Below are 24,021 nucleotides of genomic sequence, written 5' to 3'. Positions count from 1 at the left end.
AATTCTCCAGCAGAAAACAGTATTATTAGCATTCAGAAAGAAAAGTCACAGCCATAAACTCTGACCCACAGAGTGCTGAAGGCAGCACACTGCCAGGGCCCCAGAAATAATCAAGGCAGGAGCTGGGCCTCCCAGGGGCCACCACCCAGGGGAGCCACATCAGTCTGAGTGCCCCAACACACACACACACTCACACACAAGCAGTACACAACACTGACTCCCTAAGAACGCAAACATCAAAACAGGTCACAGACAAAAGAACCCTCTGAACAAAGCTGGAAGAACTCTCTGGAGGCACTTTCACCTAAAATTTCTCTGTGCCTGTCAAATGCACTTGAGAGAAGCAGCTATCTCAGGACTGTTTAGCTCTTTGTTTTTCTTTTTTTGGAGGGGGGTAATTAGGTTTGCTTACTTATTGATGTATTTAATGGAGGTGCTGGGGATTGAGCCCAGGACCTCGCGCACGCTAGGCACACGCTCTACCACTGAGCTGTACCCTCCCCCTGGGACTGCTTAGCTCTTTAAAACTCCTGTCATCATCAATTCTTCTTAAAAGTTGAAATTTCAAATTCATTTAAATGTGTTTATTTTTATGTTACTAAGGACTTACAAATTCATATTCAGTTCCTAGTTCGTTCACTTTTTCTATAAAGTAGTAGCATTTTAGCCAGAATGTCTTCAGGGAGAACGTATTACCCATGGGCTCCTGTAAAGGTCTCCCTTACTTCCCCTCCTTTTTTAGGAAGTATAGTTGCTTTACAGGTCTCCCTTTATCTCATCAAACACGCCTGTCCTTTCTTAAGAAGCGTAAATATCGAACCTTCTACAAACGTGCCTGAACGTGCAATTAAACTGAAAAAGTCAGTCTAGTCTCCGTCTGTTCTGAACGTGTATGGTCTGACTGGAGAGCTCTGTGTGAGCAGGAGCAACGCGACCTCGCCCTCCCGCGGAGGGGTGAGAGCCGCGCGGGCCGGCTGCGCCCCCCGCCCCGCCCCGCCCCGCCCCCATCGGGGCGCGCACCTGACACCCGGTAGATGCCCTCGCACCGCATCCCGCGCCGCTCCACCTGGTCCACGCACTCGCGGAACACGGCGGGCAGCCGCACGCCGTCGCACAGCATGGTGCGCTCGGCCGCGTCCGCCAGCGGCGCCCCGAACACCGGCCGCAGGCTCGGCGCGTCGGCCGGCGGCGCCTCGGGCTCGGGGACCGGCTTCTTCTTCTTCTTCTTCTCCTTCCACTGCTTCACCACGTCCGCCGCCGTCAGGTCCTTGGACTTCTTCTCCTTGTGCTTCTCCTCTTTGGGTTTCTCTTTGATTTTAAAATCCTTCTCTTTCTTCTTAGAAAAGCTGGGCTTCTTGAAGACGTGGATCCCCTTGGAGCGCTTCATTTTGGAGGGACTCTCGGCCTCATCTCCAGAGCTGTCTTCCTGGAAGGCGGCGTAGCCTTCGGCTGCCGAAGAGACGCAGGGAGTGAGTGACATGTCTGCGGGCGCCAGGCGTCCCCTCTCAGTGCCTGAGAAGAGCACGGGGCACCGCCGGGCCGCCACAGGGCTGCTCACCCCGCGCCGGCCCGCCCGGCCCCCTGACGGGCCCTGACACAGGGCAGCGACGCGCACGGCCGGCCCTGCGACTGGCTCTCTCACCGCGTAACCGGAACTTCCGCGAACCAACTCACCGTAAGGAATCATCCAGCCGTTACTTTATTACCTGCACAGAGGCCAATGGAGAGAATTCTGTAGAACAGTCTCCTTTCATCATCCCAGTGACATCCCCTAGCTTACTTTACTTAGCCTAGATTTTTCCCGGTTTGCTCCCTGTCCCTGGGAGCAGTGTCCAACCACGCCCCGAGCCGGCCCTCCCACTTGGCCCCGGCTCGGGCCGCGCAGCCCCTTCCGCAGCCGGCCGCCGGCGGGGAGGGCAGCGCCAGGACAGCCCGGCGCTCACGCCAGTTACCCTAGACAGGTGTCCCCTTCTGCACGCCTGTAACTCTCCTATCCTCTTCTTCAGCCAGCCACCTCACAGGCTATTTTACCACAAAGATGAAAGATTCTGCATCAACGTCCCTCTAAATTAAAATGAGCCCCACACCAACCAGAACGGCAGCGGGGCTAAGGGCCTGATACCACGGCATAACTGGGGTCCTCAGACACTGCTGGTGGGGTGTCCACTGGAACAGCCACTCCGGGAATGTTCTGCAGCATCTACTGAGGCTGAAGCGAGCCTGGCCTGTGAGCCAGCAATTCCACTCCCAGGAACACACGACAGACATGCAGAACCACGTACAGTGACGGTGACGGAAGCACTGTCCCTGACAGTCCGACACTGGAAACAACCCAGATGACAAGCAGCGGTAGAGGGGAACAATGAATTCCAGTCTGTCAGTGCGATGAGACAAAATCCAGCAAGAAAAACGAACCAACCACTGCCACACGGAAAACCAGGAGGAATCCAGCCAACACAACAGTGGGCAAGAGAAACCACACACACACAGAGATCTACTTCCATGGACGAAATCCCAAAATCAGGCGGACTCCCTCTGAAGGGGCAGTAACGGGATTCCAGGGTGCTGCGAACGCCCTCCACCCACAGCCTCGGGCTAATCCCGCGGCGCGTCCGCTCTGTGCTGACTCGTCAGGCGGCACACCACCTGTGCCTTCTATCCGCACACTACACTTCAAGGACAAACCAACTGAAAAATACCATGAAACTCAAAATAAGGCAACATTAAGTCACCTGATTTGCTTTTAACAACTGAAAAGCTATGTCTAGGTGGCTCACCCTCCCTACAGAACAAGAATCATAAATGGAACGCATCGTGGCATTTGCTTAAGACACATGAACACATACTTTTCTCAGTTCCAATAAAGTGTGCCCCAGCTGGCCCACACAGCCTCGCCAACACAGCAAGATTCTACAAGGACTAAACTCGCTGTCTATTTTTCATACATTTTTTTAAATGATCTGTTTACGAAACTTCCAGCAGAAATTTTTACCATTTCCAGAAATTCGTTATTTCTATTTATGAGAGTAAGACCCTAAAATGCAAAAACTGAGACCCAGAAAAATAAAGAAAACATAACACAGGAGTCTTTGACTGGATTTGTTTCTATAGCAGAGCAGGCACCTGTGATGAGATGTTTACCTAAAACAGAGCCACAGCAAGGAGAAAACGACACTTACTCCTTTTTTCCTTTTTCTTAAATTTCCCTTTTTTCTTCCCATGGTCCTTCTCGTCATCGGACACGATGTCAGGAGGCTCGTGGAGGCCATCGTGGGGAGGCGAGGGCTCGCCCGTGCGGTAGAGGCCGGGGAACTTGGTGGGGCTGATCTCCTCCGAGCTGGGGGTGCGGGGGAGCCCTCCGCTGTGCTCTGCCCTGCGGTGTTCGCTGGGGCTGCTGGTCGGGGGCAGGAAGCACTCGGTCATGCTGCCGCCGGGACAGACCGTGCGGGGGCTTGTCTGTTACCTGTCCATCTCACCTGCACAGGGGACAGAGAGTGTCACGTCACCCGACAGGGCCACGTACGAGAGCACCAGACACACACGACACGCAATCCATCCCACGTTTACGCATCAGAAACATTCTTCACAACCCCCCATAAAAAGGCTCTTTCATTCCGCCACCTCCAGTTACGTTCGGCATCACACGCTTTGGGTCTCGGAGAGTTGGAAACGCTGGATCTCCAAGTATTAAAAAGACGAACCAAATGAAAATTAGAGTTCTCAAAGTAGAACAGAGTCCTCTCTAACAAGAACCCACCATTGAAAGGGGCTTCGTTCTGATTGCTTTCCAACATAAAATCTTAATTTTTTTTGAAGTTATGACCAAACAATGGTGAATCATAAATTAAGAAGGCTATTTCTACAACTACACATGGAGAGTTCAGCATCATAACTAAAATCGACAACAGATGAAGGTGATCAGCGTCGTGGCTCACGCAACGACAGGCCACTAGCTGCAGCAGAGCCCTGCGCTAGACAGCTCGCGGCTGAGGACAGCTACTTCATCTCGCGCTGGAGCTGTGCTGGAGGAAACAGAGGACCCCTCATTTGCTCAGTCCTACAATACACACAAAACAGACTGGACACTCAAAGGACCAATGCAAGAAGAGGTCAAGACTTGTTTGCATTTTTTTCCTCATCAGACGGATGGTACGTGGTCTAAGTATGTCTAAGCTCTGTCCAAAGGCACCTGGAGTTATCCTTCATCCTCTTTCATGTCTTTGTGATACTCATTAGAAAACGGTTAGAATCACTTGTTTCCGTTTACACTCACTTTTAAGTTTGCAGCTTTAAAAATCCAGGAGCGCGAGTGACAAGACTGATAAATGTGACCGTGAACAAAGTCTAAAGACAAGCAAACGTGAAAAAAGTTGGTAAACTGTGACAGCTGATTTCTTTAGAAAGTACTCTCACACATCAGTGAAAACAGAAACAAATCAAGAGACCTACACAAAGAATGTGAAGCAGTTCATAGAAAAACGACTAATATCCGTATGAAAACAAGGTTCAAGTACACCTACAACTTTAAAAACAGAAATTAAAACAGTCACCATTTTCCCAACATCATTCTGGCAAAGAACAAAGAAGACGTCCGGCACCCAGTGCCGTGAGGACGTGAGCTAACAGGCGCCTGGAGAACACCTGCCAACAGCAGAAGCACAGACCAGCACAGGCTTTTCTGAAAACCATCTCGGCAACATCTGTGGAAGTTCCAAGTGTGTCTCTCGGAGCGAGGAATTCCTCTTTTTAGAACCTTATCCTCCTGATACACTTTTACATGCATTCAAAGTTGCACACCTGAAAATGCCGATTTTAGTGCTGTGAAAGCAACACCAAAACCACCTAAGTGGCTACCAAAAGAAGATCAGGTAAATCATGACTTATCCAAGTACTGGAACATGAAGTCACACGGGCGATCTCTGAAATAGCCGACCGCAGCTCACCCTTGGGAGCTGTGAAAGACGAGGGAGAGGAAGATGTTTTTATTTCTTACTTTACCTCTTCACGCAGTCTGAGCCTTACCATGCCTCTTTTTATTGCTTTTATTACTATAAAAGCTGGCCTGACTGCCCTGGCGCCCGCGACGGATGAGGCCCCAGCAGAGGGTGAGGACCCGGAAACCCCGCGCTGCCCAGGGACAGAGCTTCCAGCCCTGGGGAGCCACAGCGAGCCTGAACTTCACCGAACGAAGGGGCAGACGAGAGAGGCCTCAAACAGTCCACGGTGAGTTTAAGCATAAATGGGCCAAGGTAAAACAACGAAACAACAACAACGAGAAGCTCCTGCTTCTGAGACAAGAGGACAACGGATGTAAATCTGCAAGCACTTAGGAGGGAACACTCAAACCTGTTCCTCCCGGGAGGCACAAAGAAGAGTCCTGGATTTTTCAGATTAAAACAACAACAACAGATGGACAGGCTGAAGGCAGACAGGTCAGGGACTCGGGCCCAAGGGCCAGCACAGTTCCCGGAGTTCTGTCTGCCTCTACACCCAACACTCGGAGCAGAGGAAGCCGGAACAACAACGGGCGCAAGGAGGCGACAAAGCCTGCTCTCTGCAGCCTGCGGGCCAGGGGGCTGCCCTGCAGGACAGAGAGCTTCTGGATGATGATGGTCCACTCCAGCCAGACACACAGGAGAGCAGTCCAGGCAGGCCGGCTCTGGAGTCGGGACAGACAGGCCAGAGGGACAAAACAGAAAACTCAAAGAGACTTCCATGGACAGTCAGCTGAACGTCAGCAAAGGCTCCAAAGGGACTCACGGGGGAGGAAGGTCTTCAACAAGGGGAGACGGATGACCACACAGGAAACAGGGAGGGGCAGCCCCTCACGTCACCCACAAAACATAACTCATGACATATCAGACACAAAACAGCTAAAACCCGTAAAACTTCTAAAATAATACATTTTTGAGCCCTTGGGCGAAGATTTTCCCAGACAGAACCAGAAAACATTAACTAATTAACTATAAAATTAAAAATTGACAAATTGGACTTTTGTATCCAAAGTAAAAACTTCTGCTCATCAAAAGACATCATGAAGAAAACAAACAGTGAAGGCAAAGACTTGGAGAACACATTTACTATGTGCGTATCTCACAAGACACCCAGAATGCATGAAGAACGCCCGCAACTCAGCAACAGACAGCCCAAAACGAAAAAGGGCCAAAGAGTTGAGCAATTTACAAAGGAAAATATATGACTGGTTAATAAGCCCAGAAAAAAGCTCCACATCAAAGAAAAACATCAAAGAAATGGAAATTAACACCACCATGAGCTATCAATGCGACACCATCTAGAACGGCTAAAATTTAACCAGAACAACAATTCCTAACATTTAACCACTTTGGAAAAGTATGTGGCAGTTCTTTCAGTCAAACCCTTAACATTTGACCCAGCAATTCCTCTCCTGAGTATTCACCCAAGAAATGGAAACATATATTCACAAAAAGCCATGTCTAGAGTAACTTTATTCATAACAGATAAAAACTAGGAACACCTACATTTCCAGCAACAAGACTGGATAAACATATGTGCACGTAAAAGGAACAAACTACTCAGACACAACCAAGCCAGTGAACTTAAGACAGCACAGCAGACACGGGGGATTACAGAATACATGCTGCTGTCTACATGATGTTCTCCAACAGGCAGACTCATCTCTGTCCAAACAATGCAGACCTGGGGCTGCGGGGTGGGGAAGCGGCAGGGACCGAGACAGAACCGGCCGGGTTGATGGCGCTGTTCTGTATCTTGACAGGCATGCGGGCCACATGTACGCAGACATTTGTTAAAACTTTTTTTTTAATAGAAATACAGTAAACATACAATATTATGTTAGTTTCAGGTGAACATTCACATACACTGTGAAATGATGACCGTGACAAGCCTAGTGACCATCTGCCCCCGGAGTTACTTAACTATCACTGAACGTATTCCTTACCGCAAGCTCCACCCCCGCGGCTGGCTTTTTTCACAACAGGAGCTCTGTGCCTCTTAATCCCCTTCACCTATTTCACCCACCTCCCTTCTGGCAGCCACCCATGTGTTCTCTGTATCTATGAGTCTAATCTTCATTTTGTTTTTTTTTTTAGATTCTACATATAACTGAGATCATACAGTATCTGTCTTTCTCTGACTTACTTCACTTAGCATAAAGCCCTCTAGATCCTCCCACGTTGTCAAAAAAAAAAAAACCCACTAAACCGTGCCTATCACTGAACATAAATTATACCTCAGTAAATCCCCTCAGACTGGGCGGAAAGCCACAGATGCTATACAGAGATGATCGTAAGCCTTTAAAAAAACGCAAACCCGCCTTTTCAAGTGCTGCTACTCCCACCTCTACCATCAGCATCCCACCAGCCCAGACCCAGAATCACTACAAGGGGAATGTCCACTTCCAGTCTCTCCCAACTGAAAGCCTGCGGCTGGCACCAGCGCAAAACTTCTCTCCAGAGAGAACTGAAGGTAAAAAATGTTACTTTCAGAATATCTAACAAAGAGTATTAAAAGTATAAAGCAATAACCATACATTTAGAATTTTACTTTAGAACCCCCAAAATTATACATTTGAAACAATATTTCATGTAAAAAGAACAGTTATGACAGCTAAAACTGAGGTAAAGCAACAACAAAAAACCTTCATAAAACTAGACTCATACTTAACTAAACAAGGGCTTAAAAACATTCACCCCTCCAAAGAAGTAGGATATACTCTGTTCTTAAAATAGTCTTTCCTGCTCATGTACCCTATTAGTCAGCGCATATAGGAAGAATCACTCACCCATGCAAAAGGACAAAGCAATGTAAGCCGGGAAGACAGACAGATTACTAAATCAAAGTCTCCTGAAAGGAGCTTTTGAGGATGACTCCAGTGATTTAGTAAACTTGATCATATCTACACAGAAAAAGGTCTTTTCCAGAAAACAAATAGCGTGCTTCACTAACTTACATGTAAGCAAATTCAGTATTTTGTAAATGGTCTCTATTAATAGAACCATGCTAAAATTCACTAGAAGCAGCTTTCCCTCATTCTTATGTTTTCTGAAAATAACCTGTAAATCAGGGGGGAGGGTGTAGCTCAGTGGTAGAGCACATGCTCTGTTTAGCATCCACGAAGTCCTGGGTGCAATCCCCAGCACCTCCTCTAAGAATAAACACATAAGTAAACCTAATTATCTCTCTCCGCCAAAAAAAAAAAAAAAAAAAAAAAAAGAAAGAAAATTAAAATTTAAAAAATCTGTAAATTAAAAGTCTCTAACCTAAATCTGTACAAGGGAATCCAAATACTGACTCATGAATCCGTTCCCTACTGAACACTACCCAGTACTAACCTAGGATTCGGGAATGGCCAACTTTGTAAGCAGTATTTGCATGCACAATACATTCTTGTTTTCCAAATGGTATGGAAAGAAATTTTCTCAGCCTTAAAGGACAAGAGCATGTAGATCACAGGGGAACACTGAGCGCCCGCACGATGGATGCAGAGGCCCAGGTGCACATGGAGTTCAGAGCACGAGGGGACAGGAAGATGATCCTGAAAGACCCCCGCTGGGCGGGGACCAGGGCAGACATACAAGGGAGCACGGTCAACGTGCCAGCAGGAACACTGGACACTCAAAGACACTGAAGGACTATCTTCAAAACTCTGAAAACTAGTTCCAATGACCATTCAAGCGCATGGGGGGAATAAAGGCTTCCAGATGCACAGTGACCAGGAAGGAACTTCCACATGTTTTCCCCAGTGTCCTCACGGGCGCAGACAAGCCCAGGGACAGCAGGCCTGTGACCAGCCGGTGACATGCCCAGCGAGCCAGCAGGAAGAGGGGCTCCAAGGGCAGTGCGAGTCGCAGGAGCCTGACCACACGGAGGGAATGGTAGGATGCAGGGGAGAGCCATGGGGTAAATCCGGCACGGGAGCAGAGTACAAACGCAGATAAACACACAAGATAACCGTCGACTCAAAGCAGAAGAGAAAGGTAGATAAGTAAATGAAGCGTGGTCTCCGGCCGGCTCAGCATTCCACGCTGTTTGTCTAACTGTCACAAGGAAACCCAGGCCCCCGAGTCCATTACACGCTGTGCGGGCACACACGCCAGGGGCTGGGGGCCCAGGAGGGCCTGGGAGACCTAAACCCCCATCCGCCCCAACACCTGGTTACCAGACACCGACAAACACTGGCATCTAAACAAACAGCAGTTCAAGTCCATTACTTAGAAATAAGGAAAGAAACACCAAGACAAAGAACTAAAAGGAAAAAACTATGACAGACAGGTGCAGGCACAGGGCAGGGAGCAGCGTTTGGCGCTGTAAGTCTCTTAGTCCTGGGCGGGGGTCCCCAAGCCCAGCCCCAGGGTCAGAGTCTTGAGAAGGACTCACTACATCAGCGCACAGTCATGCTCACGGCTGAGACTCATCACAGTCACAGGACGCAAAAGGCACACGGGGCGAATGCCAGAGGGGACCAGGCACAAGCTCCCCAAGGCCCTCTGGCAGTGCAGCCGCAGGGACACTGTGGGCCAGGCAGCCTCTCAGACCCGGAGCCCCAGGTCCTGGCAGAGCCTGGCCACTGGGGCACACTCAGTGGAGTGGGGCCCTGAACCCCAGGCTCCCGGACAGGAAGCAGGGGCTGGGTGCAAACCACACTGTGTACAGAGACTTCCGGCGCAGTGAGCCACTCCTCCCAATCAGGGCAAGTTTTACATCCTGCAGGGAACTTTACCAGTCCAGGGATTTCACTTAGGACACGATCACTATGCAAGAAAGAAATTTTCTAAGTTTATAAACTGAGATAGGACAGAAATAGGCCTTCAGACGAGGCCAGTAAGGTTTAGAGGGTTTCACATCGTCCACAGTGAAATCCCGGACGTCACCACGTGTGCGAGGCTTACAGCCTGTGCCCTGTACGCAAACCAGTATTCCCACGTACGGGACCGACGACAACCTCTCACGCACACCCCCAAACCAAATGCCAGCCCGCTCAGCTGTTACATAATCAGTCCTTCCAAGTCTTCTAACGGGTGTTCAGGCCTGGACTTTAACAGAGATTTTACTTTTTTTTTTTTTTTTAGTTGAAGTATAGTCAGTTGACAATGTTGCTTCCATTTCTGGTGCACAGCATCATGTTTCAGTCATACGTACACATACACATATTCCTTTTCATTTTCTTTTTCTTTATAGGTTTCTGCAAGGTATTGAATACAGTTCCCTTGCTGTACAGCAGAAACTTATCTATTTTATATACAGTAATACGAATCTGCACATTAGAGATTTTATTCTTGAGTTATCTGTTCCTTCTTATATCTCATCAGTCAAACTTAAGCTTTATTTCAGTTTCTCCCCTACCCGAAGCTGCCTATTCAAACTCTGAATTAGCGTCCCATATGCCACTCACAGGAACTCACTGAATGACAGTGATTTAATGTTTTGCATCAGTGTCACTGATTAACACAGTATGCCTAAGACAAGATATGTGTGTAAAATCGGTTTAAAAGATGTGACATCCGGAAGTTCATCATAATGAATATGCGTGTATGGATGACTTTTTAATGCTGACGACAACCGTTACAGGACTAGTAACAAGAAAACAGAAAAGCTCACAAGTTATTTGAGGAAACGGATATAATGCAGTATGTGAAGTCAACGCCGGATGAAACAAGTGTGAAGAGCGCAGCTCTGTCCATTATTCAGAGCGAACGTTCAGACTCTGGGGGTCAGCGTGTCAGGGGCTGGAAAGTGAACAGCCAAAACACACAGATGCAGCAGCCAGAAGCCAGCCCGCCTCCCGCCCGCGGGGAGAAAGGCCGGGGAGGGCACGGTTCAGCCCAACACACAGCTGCCCCACCCAAAGCGTGTGTACATGTAGCAAGTACGGGAGGAGAGCCCACCCTGCCTATAAACAAAATCAAAAGTACTATCAGCAGCAGCCAATCTAACACGGAGGACCAAAAAAAGGTCTTACAGAAAAATCACAGTAAGTATGTGGTACTTAACAGAACAACAGCACATTTTAAAAGTAATGGCATATCCTTTGGCTGGAGGGGAGGACAGTGCCTTTCCTGCCGCATTTCATACTCATATACTCTGTTCTCAGGGAGATCTTAAACCAGAACTAGGGCGGGGGTGAGACCAACAAAGGTTATTTAATAATTTTAAAAATGCACACCACTGCTCACAACAGAGACTGGGTGAAGTACGTGGTCCATGGGTCCCAGTGTGCTGAGGCCCCTGAAGCGCGGTGAAAAGGCTCCTAGGGGCTCCCAGGGCAGCTGAAATTTGAGGGGAGACAGAGCAGTCCTCAACATCTGTCAGACACCGTGCAGACCACCAGCTGGAAGAGGATCGGCTTCAACGGCAGACGGTGCACATTTCCTTTCAACAACATACTTTTGTGAGACTGGGTTTTCTCGGGAAGCTATGATTTAAAAAAAAAAATCAACATGGTACAAGAAATAAGGGTGGTGATGTCCAATCTGACTGCAAAGTATTGTCAAGTTGTGCAGTGTCCAGCAGGTGCACACAGAACATTAACTTTCGTTATTTAAGAGTGAAATAAAATATTATTTTCTCTTTCAACCTACGTGTATTATTTTTTCACATGGCTACTAAATTGCCAAGACATAAATGTATTAAGTTGTGTGAACCTAATAATGTAACACAACATACTACTGGGCATTACTGTTAGGCTGACGCCAGGTCTAAGAGCAGGATGTGTACAAGATGACGCCAAAATATTCTGTCAAAAGAAAGATGTTATTTAGATAAACAAGTTCATACTGTATAGCACAGGAAACTATACTCAATACCTTGTCTTAACTTATAAGAAAATGAAAATAAATAAATGTATGTTCAGGTATGACTGAAGCATTGTGCTGTACACCAGAGATTGACAAAACACTGTAAACTGACCATACTTCAATAAAAAAAAAATATACAGACAGAAAAAAGAGGAGTTATGAAAGATGCTTGGAGTCAAGTCAAAAGGACTCAGAAGTCAAATAGAAGAAGGTCCCACTGGCCAAAGATGGGATCATATGAACGCCAATAAAATTAGTTAACTGCCATGAACTAAATTACCAAGTATATTTAAATCCGTGAGTTCACAATGATACTCAAAAGTAAAATTCATTGGTCATTTTGGAGGGCACTAGAGAACCATCTCATTATTTGGAGTAACTGGTAAATAAAGGAGGGCAAACGCATTTGCCCTGAATTTCCTATACAAAGTGTTGAGACAAGTTTCTTTTTATCAAAATATTCTAGCTAATAAATAAAGAAACAAAAGACTATCATCACTCAATAGGCAATTTAAAAATAGATGCTGGCAATAATGATCAATGGCTGCTAACATCACACACACAGGAGAGAAAATCACACCAGCTTTGCAAAAATCAACAAACGAAATCAAATCTTAAGCTGAGTAAGCCTTAAAATCTACAGGACATACAACTTAGTTTCTTTAGTTAATGCTTTGCAAAAAAAGAAGGGGGAATGAAGAAGAGTGGGAGGGTGAAGATAAAAATTAAAGAGACTTCTAGTCTGTCCTTTTCGACCCCTCTCCCCCCCGGCAACCACAAGTTTGTATTCTAAGTCTGAGTCTCTGTTCGAAATTTGTAGATAATGACAGGCATGTGTAGAATAGACAAACAAGATTATACTGTACAGCACAGGGAAATATATACAAGATCTTGTGGCAGCTCCTAGCGAAAAAGAATGCGACAATGAATATAAGTATGTTTATGTATAACTGAAAAATTGTGCTCTACACTGGAAACTGACACAACATTGTAAATTGACTATAACTTAATAAAAAAATAAAAATTTTAAAAAAAGAAAAAAATCATCACACCATACACCTTAAACTTATACAGTGCTGTATGTCAATTATATCAATAAAAGTGGAAGAAAAAATAAAATTAAATAAATACAATTAAAAATATATTTAAAAAAATTAAAGAGACATAAGACCAAGAATGAGAAGACAAGCCACAGACCAGGAGAAAGTATTTGTAAAAGACCCATCAGATACAGGACTGTTATCCAAAATGCACAAACAACTCTCAAAACTCAACAGTAAGAAAACAAACAAACCAATTCTAAAATGGACAAAAGACGAGAACAGACACCTCACCAAAATAGACACACAAACCACAAACAAGCACCGGAAAAGATGCACCGTATCATGTCACCAGGGAACTGCAAATTAAAACAACGGTGACCATGATTAAGATAAATCTGGATTTTTTTAAAATCCCGTATGCATGCTGACATATGTTAACTATATGTATTGTGATTGCTTCGTAACGTATGCAAATATCGAATCATTATGCTGCACACCTGACTAATATAACGTTATATGTCAATTATACTTCAATTTTTTTTAAAAGTGACCTTAAAAAAGAAATGAGATACCACTGTACACCTGTTAGAATGGCCAAAATCCACAACGCTGACACCACCAAACGCTGGCAAGGATGTGGGGCCACAGGAACTCTCACCCAGCGCTGGTGGTGCAGCCGCTTCGGAAGACAGTTTGGCAGCTTCTTACGAAACTGACTATACTTTTACCATACAATCCAGCAATCATATCTGTGGCACTTTTGGTATTTGCCCAAATCAGCTGAGAACTTAGGTACATACAAAAACCTACACATGGATCTTTACAGCAGCTACCTTTAGGATTACATTTATTCACGGTTGCCAAAACTTAGAAGCAACCAAGGTGTCCTCTGGTAGGTAAATGGACAAATAAACTGTGTTAGAGTCCAGACAATGGAATATTATTCAGCACTAAAAAGAAATGAGCTACCAAACCACGAAAAGCCATGGAGAAAACTTAAATGCATGCTACTAAGCAAAAGAAGCCAACCTGAAAAGGCTACTGACTGTACGACTCCAACTATATGACATTCTGGGAAAAGCAAAACTGTGGAGAGTAAAGAAGATCGGTGGTTCAGGGGCCGGGGGAGGGATGAACAGGCAGAACACGGAGGATTTGGGGGCAGTGAAAACACTGTATGACACCACAGTGATGGACACATGTCATCTGTCCAAACCCACAGAATGTACAGCACCAAGCATGAACTGTAATGTAAACTGCAGACTTCAGGTGACAACAGTGTGTCACTGTCAGGTCCGCTCGTAACAACCATCCCATCTGGGTGGGGATGAGGGTAACGGGGGAGGCTGTGCACGTGGGGGACCGGGGGCATATGGAAACCTCTGTCCTTCCTCCCAATTTTGTCGTGAGCCTAAAACTGCTCTCAAAAAACAAAGTCTGAGGAATCTAATGTCAGAATATGCTTGTTTTCTTAAACTGTTAAACTTACTTGAAAACGGAGTATGGCGCCTGCTGCTTTGTAACCATTACTTTACTTGTGGGATGAAACAGACTTCAGCGAGCTTTTCTTCAGTCTGTATGTACCTTCTTTCCCCCTAATTCTCCCAAGCACAAAGTCAACGTTCTAGAGTCACTGTCTCTGCGTTAGAAGGAGCTGCTGAGAATTGCTAACGTCTTCCACCTGCGAATTTTCCTTAAGAAGCTTTCCTCCCAGGATGGGGGAGGGGAGCCTTTTTCTCCACCTTAACCGAATGGATTTATCTAAAGGCACCTCTCACTGGCAGGTTGGTGAAAGAGCTCCATTCACAGAAAGATTAAGGAGGAAGTCCCAATCACACAAAAATACTGTTTTTGTAACTGACAAACACACCCAATTTTTAAACCATGGCAATAGTATGCAGTTTTAGTCTCAACCTGTCACAATACCTGGCTCTCAATCTCTAGAGCTTTTGGATTAATTTAACCTGCAATTGATAACGGTCATGCTTCATGACGTCATGGTATCAGCCCAGAAAGCCATTCGCAATGAGTTCTACTGGTATTTTTCTTTTCAATGACCTTTTGGGCAAAAGCTTCCCATCTGCGTATTCGTGCAGCCTTTCCAGGTGATCGGGTGGAAGGACTTCACTCAAATACAGAGACAGGTGGAGTGTCTGGGTCACCGTCAGCGCACCATGCTTTTATACTGTGACTGTTTAGGACAGAACGCACATGTGTTTATGCAGTCTTTGCTGGTACATGTATAAATCATCTCCAGACAGATATACAAGAAAATGTTTGGCTGTTATCTCTTCAGCGTAACTTTAGCGGCTGAGGAAAACACAAGCATTCGACGTGCGTGTCACCCGGGGCCCCATCCCCCAGTGAAGAAGCTGGGAACCACCTCGATGGGGAGGCAGCCAGGTGAAGAAGCCTGGGTGCCGTCACCCTTCACAGACCAGCTTCCTTCCCTGTGAAACGGACACTCACATCCATCTGGCAAGCTGCTGCCCAGATTAAACCACAGGGTGTTCCTGGCCTTCAGGAGGTACTCAGTAAACAGCAGGAATAATTATTAGTCAACATTTAATCGGGCTATTAACTGTACAAGAGCAAAAAAGCAACACTACAAAAATACCTGGACAAAAAACTTGAGATTTAATAAATTAACTGCCCCATAAGTTGGAGTGTGAAAAAGGACCGGTTTTACTGCTTTTTCTTTCTTTGACTCCCATTTTTAAAGACAGACCTTCAAAAAGTCACAGGTACATTTTTAAAAGACCATAAACAAATGTAAGAGGCCAAGAAGAAACTTGGGGAAAAATACTAGCATTGGACAGGACAAATATTTTACAAAATTTTTTAAAAAGGAAAACAGGAAAATGGTAGAAGACATGAACTTGAAGTACACAAAGAATAGGGAACATAAAAGGTGCTCTCCCCCTCCCCCCAACTGGAACATAAAAGGCGCTCTTCCCCCCCACCGATTTCCTAAAGATGAACAAATATGAAATCCAACATTGGGGCGGGGGGGGTCTGAAGAGACACCTTCATACAGCACTAGTGAAAGTGTAAAACGATACAGCAAAAGGGCAAATTAGCAGTACCCATCAGTAATTGGTATTCTGACCGAGCAGGCCACTGTTAGAAACCTTATCTCCCAAATCACAGAAGCAAGGCGGCACTGCTTCTGCCGGCCAAAAGCTCTTTATTATGTTGATCTCTACAAGCAGCTAAAAATTCTTTCGAGATAAAGCAAAGAACAAAGAGAAAATACTAACCCAACTGTACGCTGTCTACAAAAAATTCACCTGAACTGGAGTGACAGGGGCAGCCTAAAAATAAAGGAGTGGCAAACGGGGAGTGATGTTGGTAAAATGATGGCTGAAGGAACTCCCGAAGCCCACCCTCCATAGAAGCAAGTAAAATCGGTCAGAACCAACTTTCTCACAACACTGGAAACAAACCAACGGCTTGCAGCCATCCAGGGAGCGCTTACTCAAGAAAAACAGCTGAATCTTCGAAAGAACATAGAGCTCTGTGGTATTTAAGTCACTTTAGTCCCACCCTGGGCTTCCTGCATCAGTGGCCACCTGGAAAACAACAGCCCAGGTTCCAGCACTCACAGCAGGATGACCTCAAGTCATCATTCCAGGCTCCTTTGTCTCCCCGAGAGCTGGGATCTCAGAAACCCTGGCTAACGCCTCCAGGGGCAAGCAGATGTCTTCCCGATGTTGCCTGAAGCCACAGGCAACACTAGGGCAAAGGCAAGGACCAAAAATCCTGAGAGCAAAGGCTGATCAGCGAGGTGTTTGGGGGATAAGGACCTGAACAACGTCAACAAGCTGCTGGAAATCTAGGAGAAATGCGTGTGCCCAGGGCTATGACGTGCTCGGGAATTTTGCAGACAAAGAATTCTTGGTTGGCGTTTTTTTTTCCCCCAGTATTTGGTGTCACCCCACTGCCTCTGGCATCTATGGTTTCTGATGAGAATCGACTCTCACTATACTGAGGCCCCTTGTACTTGACAAGCCACTTCTCTCCTGCTACTTTCAAGACCCTCTCTTCGTCTTTAACCTAGTTGATTAAGATGTGTCCCAGGTGGATCTCACTGAGTTTCTCCTGCCTGACAACACCCTCCACGCTCACCTCTGGATGCCCTTAACCTCTGCGAGGCATGAAGGCTAAGACAGACTCCTAAAGTGGGTGTGTGCTGAAGGTACCCCCCACACACAGATGCACAGCATGCTCTGAAAACACTGGAAGATGCTTTTGGCACCACGTGTTTAAGGAAGTCTCTGTCCCATCTTTAGCTGAACACTCTGTTCTGTTGGCTTATTGGTCAGCTAGTGATGGGACATTAGCAGCCAAAAGAAGAAAACAGGAATAAACACAATGGAATACTATACAGTCATAAAATAGTAAGATAATATCATTTGCAGCAACATGGATGGACCTGGAGATTGTCATACTAAGTGAAGTAAGCCAGAAAGAGAAAGAAGAATACCATATGAGATCATTTATATGTGGAATCTTGAAAAAAAAAAAAAAGACAAGTGAACTTATTTACAAAACAGAAACAGACTCATAGAAGAAAAACTACGGTTACCAGGGTGGCAGAGGGTGGGAAGGGATAAATTGGGAGTTAGAGATTTGCATACACTAACTAATACATATAAAATAGCTAAAACAACTGTACAGCATACTGTACAGCACAGAGAACTATATTCAGTATCTTCTAGTAACTTATGGCGAAAAAGAGTATGAAAACAAGTGTATGTCTATATATGGCTGAAGCATTGTGCTGTACGCCAGAAATTGACACAACACTGTGAACTGACTCTACTTCAATAAAAATATATTAAAAAGGAAGAAAACAGGAATAAATGCAACCAAGGAGGTGAAAGACTTACACACTGACAACTACAAACACTGCCGACAGAAACTAAAGTAAACCTAAGTACGTGGGAAAAAAACACACCTTCCTAATGGACTGGAAGACTCAGTATTATTAAGTTTTCTCGTAATTCACAGTGATCTACAGATTCAGGGCAAACTCTATCAAAATTTTAACAGCCTTTTTTGCAGAAATGGAAATCTGACCCTTAGTTTAGTATGGAATTGCAACCGGCCCTGAATAGCCACAAAAAAAGAAAGAAAGAAAGAGAACAAAGTTGGAAGACTCACACTCCCTGCTTTCAAAACCTACTACAGAACGAAGGGAACTGAAACGATGTGGCGCTGGCATAGGATAAGCACACAGACTTACGCAACTGACGGGAGAGTCCGAAAATACACCCGAACAGCCGCGCTCAACTGATTTTCAACCATGGCATCAAGACTACTCAATGGGGAAAGAATGATCTCTCCAACAGATGAGGACAGAACTATTAGGTTTCCACACACACGAAAACGGACCCCCATCTCACTAAGACCAAACACAAAAATTCACTCAAAATGAATCAACACCTAAACATAAGAACTAAAACCATAAAACTCTTAGAAGAAAGCACAGTGTAAGTCTTCACCCTCGGATTTGGCAATGGGTTTTCAGACAGGACACCAAAATCATGAGTAACAAAAGAAAAAAACCGGCTAAACTGGTTCATCAAAACTGAAAACTTCTATACATCAGAGGACATTATATCAAGAACATAAGAAGACTGCCCAGAGAACGGAAGAAAACATTTGCAGATCACATATACTGGTGAGGGTCCAGCACCCAGGATATACAAAGGAACTCTTACAACTCAACAGAGACCAACAACCCAATTTTAAAGTAGGCAAAGGACTTGAACAGATATTTCTCCAAAGAAGGCACACAACTGCCCAACAAGCACCAGGTGAGACGTTCAGCATCACCAGCCCCCAGAGAAACGCACATCAAACCCACAGTGAGACACCACCTCACACCCAGCAGCACAGCTAACATCTTAAAAACCAGAAAACAGCAAGTGTTGGTAAAGACTTGGAGAAATTAGAATCCTTACCCTGGAGAGTGAAACAGTACAGCTGCTTTGGGAAACAGCTGGGCAACTCCTCAAATTGTTCAACATAAAAGTCACCATATGACTCTAGGTAAATACCCAGGAACAATGAAAACACGTATCTGCACAAAGGCTGGCCTATGAATATTCACACCAGCATTATTCACAATAGCCACAAAGTAGAAACAACCTAAATGTTCATCAACCGATGCAGATAAACAAAATGTGGTGTAGCCAGACAGGGGGACAGTACTCAGCAATAAAAAGGAATGGAGCCCCATACATGCCACAATGTGGACAGACCCCCAAAACATCAGGCTAAGTCCAGGAAGTCATTCACAAGTGATCACATATGCAACTCCACGTCCCTGAAATGTCCAGAACGGGCAAATCGGCAGAGATGGAAAGTAGCTGAGAGGTTGCTAGCGGGTGGGAGTGGGGGGAACGGGAGTAGCTGATGATGAATAAGAGGTAATGAAGATGTTCTAAAATTCATCTAGAGCTGGTTGTATGACTCTGAATGTACTAAAAACCACTGAATTGTATACTCTAAAAGGATCGACTTATGATACATGAATATCTCAATAAGGCTGTTATGAGAAAAAAGCAGGCTCAAGTCTTTGCCAGGTTAAAAAAAAAAATCCCTTAACGCTTGTCACCCTCTGCTAACACCTCCTCTGCTCCTCCTTCACAGCTGAGACGTGCTCATTCTTGAAATAATCTACCTGTGCTTTCTCCACACTGACCTCCCATTAACTCACGTCAATCAAACTGAGCTCCTTCCTCATATGGCAGCAATAACTAAATGCTACAAAACGGCTCTCACTGAGTTATCAAATTCAACAGTCTCCTAGGAAAAGTTGTTTTACTCAAGTTCTCAAAGTATTTGGAGTATAGCTTCCTTCATTTTTCTTTTTTCTGAAGAGTCAGTTTTGAAGAACAGCTTCCTTTTGAAACGATCCCATTTGGGTTCCTACCATTTCATATGATTTCTTGACGTCTCTAAACACACAGAATTTCCCTTTTCAGTTCTTCTGCCTCCATCTGGCTTCAAACGCTGTTGTTCTCCAGGCTTATTTCCAGAACTACCTTCCATCACTCTATCCCTATGTCCTCATCCCTAAATCCAAGGCTTTAGGCACCACCTGCAGTACAGCCCCAAGACTGTCGGATCAAGACGTCCCCCCTGCACTCCAAACCCACATACCCAACCGTGCAGCAGACGTCTCCACCTGCATGTCTCTAGATGATGACAGCCCGGTGTATTCAAAAGCTACAGTACTGCTCCTCCCCAAATGTGCTCCTCTTCCTGAATTCCCTGCCTCATCATACTTCACTGCTATCTATTCAATCACCCAAGTTAAAATCTTAGTCATCTTATTCTATTATTTCTCTCTCACTCCCCAAATCCAACTGTCACTGAATCCTATTAATTCTACCTTCTAAATATTCGTGCTATTAACCTAGTCCTGTATCTCCACTGACCCCACCTTAGTTTAGTCCCTTATTTGTCACCTCAATTATTACAAAAGTGCCTCACAGTCCTTCTGCATTCAGTCTTATCTTCCCTGCATCCCTTCTGAAATCTACACTCTACAATACCAGAATGATCTTTCTAAAATGAAAACCTTATCATGACTCTCTCCTGATTAAAACCCGTAATCTCTATTACCTGTAGGAAAAAATCTCCAGAATCCTTCGAACGGTGCATGATCCCGGAGGATCAATCTGTGCAGCCTCGCCTCTGGTACTCAGCACCACGACCCCCACGGGACAGCTGCAGGGAACAGGCTCCAGTCTTACAAGGCTCCCACGCTCCCTCTCATCAGGCCCGGCTTTCCCTTGGCCTCAATTTCCTTCCCCGTGACTTCTGCCTCAGCTGAGCCTAAGCCTTCTTTAAGTTTAACGGCATGAAGTATAAAGGACCTAATACAATGCTTCACACGAAACAAGGAGGTAAAACGGCTTGAGGAAGTCAGACAGAGACAGACAGACACCACACGGTATCACTTACCTGTGGAATCTTAAAAAATGGCACAAATGTACTCATTTACAAAACAGAAACACACTCACAGACACAGAAAACAAACTTATGGTTGCCAGAGAAGCAGAGGGGAGACAGATATAAATTGGGAGTTTGGGATTAGCAGATACAAACTACTATAGACAGAACAGATAAACAGCAAGGTCCTACAACCAAGTATTGCACAGGGAACTATATTCAGTAGCTTGTAGTAACCAATAACAAAAAAGAATATGAAAAAGAATATATGTGTATTATATGTGTAACTGAATCCCTTTGCTGTACACCTGAAATTAACACACCACTGTAAATCAACTAGACCTCAGTTAAAAAAAAACTTTTTAATGGGTTAGGCTGACTTAGGCCTCTCTTCTTCACTGTCTCAATGACTCCTGCTCGCTTTCCAGATCAAGCGGAAACTACTTCCCCTGTCTGCAAGACTATGCGCAATTCGGCCTCTGCCCTCCATCCCAGTTGCACGACCTGCCACCACCCTACACTCTCTGCCAGCTTCACCTGCAGATCCCACAACTCATTGTTAGTTCGGCCTCTGAACTTCTGCTCGCACTGTTCTCCCATCTAGACGCGGGTCCTTTCTGTGTTTGCATACTCTCCTGTATACACTTATCCTTACCACCACCCCCTTCCTCAGTCTCTCCCTCAAGAAACTGGCCACTACCTCCCTTGTACAGCCATTGCTCCCCCATCCTTTCTCAAGTCAAAGCCAACTGAAAAACATACTGCCCTTCCTTGCAGACAGCTCAAGAAAGAGAGAAAGTCTTACCACCCCAAAGACAGGGGCAGTGCCTTATCCATCTGTAAGTTGTCTTCACAGTTCCTGCTACATGGAAATTCCTCTACACTAAATCATCTCATTTTTCCTTATTCCCTCCCCATATACGAACATAAGTTCCCAGACGTTTTCTGAAAGAGTATAACTTTTAGGTTATGTTGTAGGCCCAATCTCTCCTTGCCAAGCAAACAACGATGCAAAAACAATTGTACAAAGTCAAGTGAATATGCACTTTCTGATACCACTTTTATTTTTTCTAAATTAGGGGAGAAATGGTCCCTGGAAGATCTAAAATGAGAAATACTGTTTTGAAGAGATGGTAAATTATGTCACATTGCTCCAAGATACTTTGAAGAATTAGTTCCTGACAGTGACCGTTAAACAAGCCCACCTCCCTGACATCTATGGGTCACTGTGAAAAGTGGAAACCCCTGCACCAACTTCTTCCCGCCTCTACACTTGCCAGTACAGTTTGTATAGGAATTACTCATTCTCAAGAAGACACTCAGAAAGGAATTATCACATCACCCAGACAATTCAAAAGGCAGAAAGTGAAGTTAACCTTTCTCATTCACAGGCCCATCTACTCACTTAGAAGTGCTGCTTCCAGGATCACCAAACCAGAAGGGGCCCTGCTCCTTGTCACTATTTGAATATTCTGTGAATAACTGCCAAGTATGAGGGAATGCAACGCGAAGTGCCGGCAGTGGCACATGCCCACCCGACAAAAAAGCTCGGGGAAGCCTCCTAGGGAGGCTACCGGTGTGTTCAAGCGACTGAACGTCTTTCACCTGCACGTTCACAGCATCTCGAGGTAACATTTTAATTATCTTCAACAACTCTACTAGGCCTCTAAAGGAAACAGGCTGCTTGCTCACGAGGGAGGCTCTGAGGTCGAGAATCCCCCAAACTTGAAACCGCATAACAACTTCAGGTAAGGCTGAGGTGGACTATTTTGTAAAACCTGTTTCACTATCACGACAATAAATCAACAAACAAACAAACAAAACCACCAAGCTGACCTCAATTAGAGCATTTGGGCACCAGCGTACTCGAAAAGGAGTTGTGGAAGGAATTCTCCCCGCGGCTCCGCGGAGCCTCCCAGGCCACCGGGCGCGCACGGGGAGCAGGCAACATCCCGGGCGCGGCGACGTGAACCACGGGGCGCCCGCGAGCTGCCCCGAGGCCCGGGGCCCCGCGCTGGGGGCCGGCGCCCGACCTCCTCCCGCCCCCGGGGGCCCGACCGCACGCGGGGAGGCCCGGCCGCCGGGACCCGCCGCACCGGGGCGGCCACGCCCCCACCCGCGTCTGCCCCGCGCCCCCAGCGCCGGCCCGCACGCCGCCCGACCTGACAGACGCCGGGAAGCCGGCGCCGCTGCGACCCCCGCCCGCCCCGGCCCGCCACTGACCTGTGCCCGCCCAGCCGCAGCCGCCGCCACCTCCGCTCACGCCGCCGCCGCAGCCGCCTCCTGCGCTGCACCCCCGGCCGGCCTCGGGCGCCCCATTCCCACCCCGCCCCAACCTCCGCCTGTTTACAATGATTGGGACGAAACTGGATCAGCCGGCCCAGCGCGCATGCGCACTCCCTCCTCTCGCCGCGGCCGGCTTCTCGGATCCGCCTCTCGGCGCTGACCCCGCGCGGGGCACGCTGGAAGAAGTAGTCCTGGTAACCCAGCGCCCGGTCCGCAAGCGGCGCTTCGTCGGGAATTGCACTACAACACCCAGGAAGCACCGCGCCTACCCTGCCCGGGAACTTGCCCGGGAGGTCGGAGAGCGCGCGAGAGGACGGGCCGCGCTGGGGCTCCGCCGGCGCCTGCGCAGTGCCGGGTGGTGGGCGACGGGGTGGGATGCGGCTCTACCCCGGGCGAGGTCGCGGAGAAGGTTGTGGCGGCGCTGGTCGCGGTCTTGGGGGCGAGCGCTTTCCTCGCCACGTTCTACGCAGCCTCTTCTCTAGCTGTCGAGGCACAGACCTTCTGCGCCGGCGGGTTCAGTCCTAACCAGTTAAACCGGCCCGGAGGCCGGCCCGGCCTGCCGCTGGGTGGGGCATCTCCCGGCCGGCCTGGGTGGGGAAATTTGGGCCTGGGGTGGAGACTGGCTCGGGGTTTGGACACGGGAAGCGCCGTGGGCCTCGGAGGAGAAGCTTGTGTAGAACTTCGTGTTGGGGCCAGCCTCAGAATTCCTGAAACGGGCGTTGACAAGGGCCACCCTGGATTCTTGGGGCTCAGCGGGGCCGCCGGCCTCCACCGCCCTCTGCCTCAGCGTCCCCGAAGGAGCTCCTGACTCAGAGCTGCCCAGCCTCGCGTTAGCGAGATCTAGAGGAAGACTGGAAATAGCCTCATTTGCTCCAGGAATCCTTCCCAAAGGCTCAAAGAATAGTTCTGATGCGTGGCTGAAAGTCACG

The 24,021-nt window shown here is 46.9% G+C and overlaps 1 protein-coding gene across 2 annotated transcripts in view; it reads right to left on the bottom strand.

The window, feature by feature from the left end:
- Positions 1 to 23,767, bottom strand: part of RALBP1 (ralA binding protein 1) — a 38,130-nt gene extending 14,363 nt beyond the window's left edge. Inside the window, exons 1-3 of one of the 2 annotated variants that reach the window (XM_072949260.1) lie at positions 23,030 to 23,767; positions 3,180 to 3,476; positions 1,021 to 1,449 (exon numbers count right to left, since the gene is read on the bottom strand). In XM_072949260.1, the coding sequence (XP_072805361.1) occupies positions 1,021 to 1,449; positions 3,180 to 3,423 (673 nt within the window). In that variant the 5' untranslated portion in view covers positions 3,424 to 3,476; positions 23,030 to 23,767. The remainder of the gene's footprint in view (positions 1 to 1,020; positions 1,450 to 3,179; positions 3,477 to 23,029) is intronic. The other variant, XM_072949261.1, reaches the window with a different exon arrangement.
- Between the last annotated feature and the right edge of the window lie 254 nt (positions 23,768 to 24,021).

The sequence above is a fragment of the Vicugna pacos genome, chromosome 24 (genome assembly GCF_048564905.1).
Source record: "Vicugna pacos chromosome 24, VicPac4, whole genome shotgun sequence".
NCBI lineage: Eukaryota > Metazoa > Chordata > Mammalia > Artiodactyla > Camelidae > Vicugna > Vicugna pacos.
This window is presented reverse-complemented; position numbering and strand designations above follow the sequence as displayed.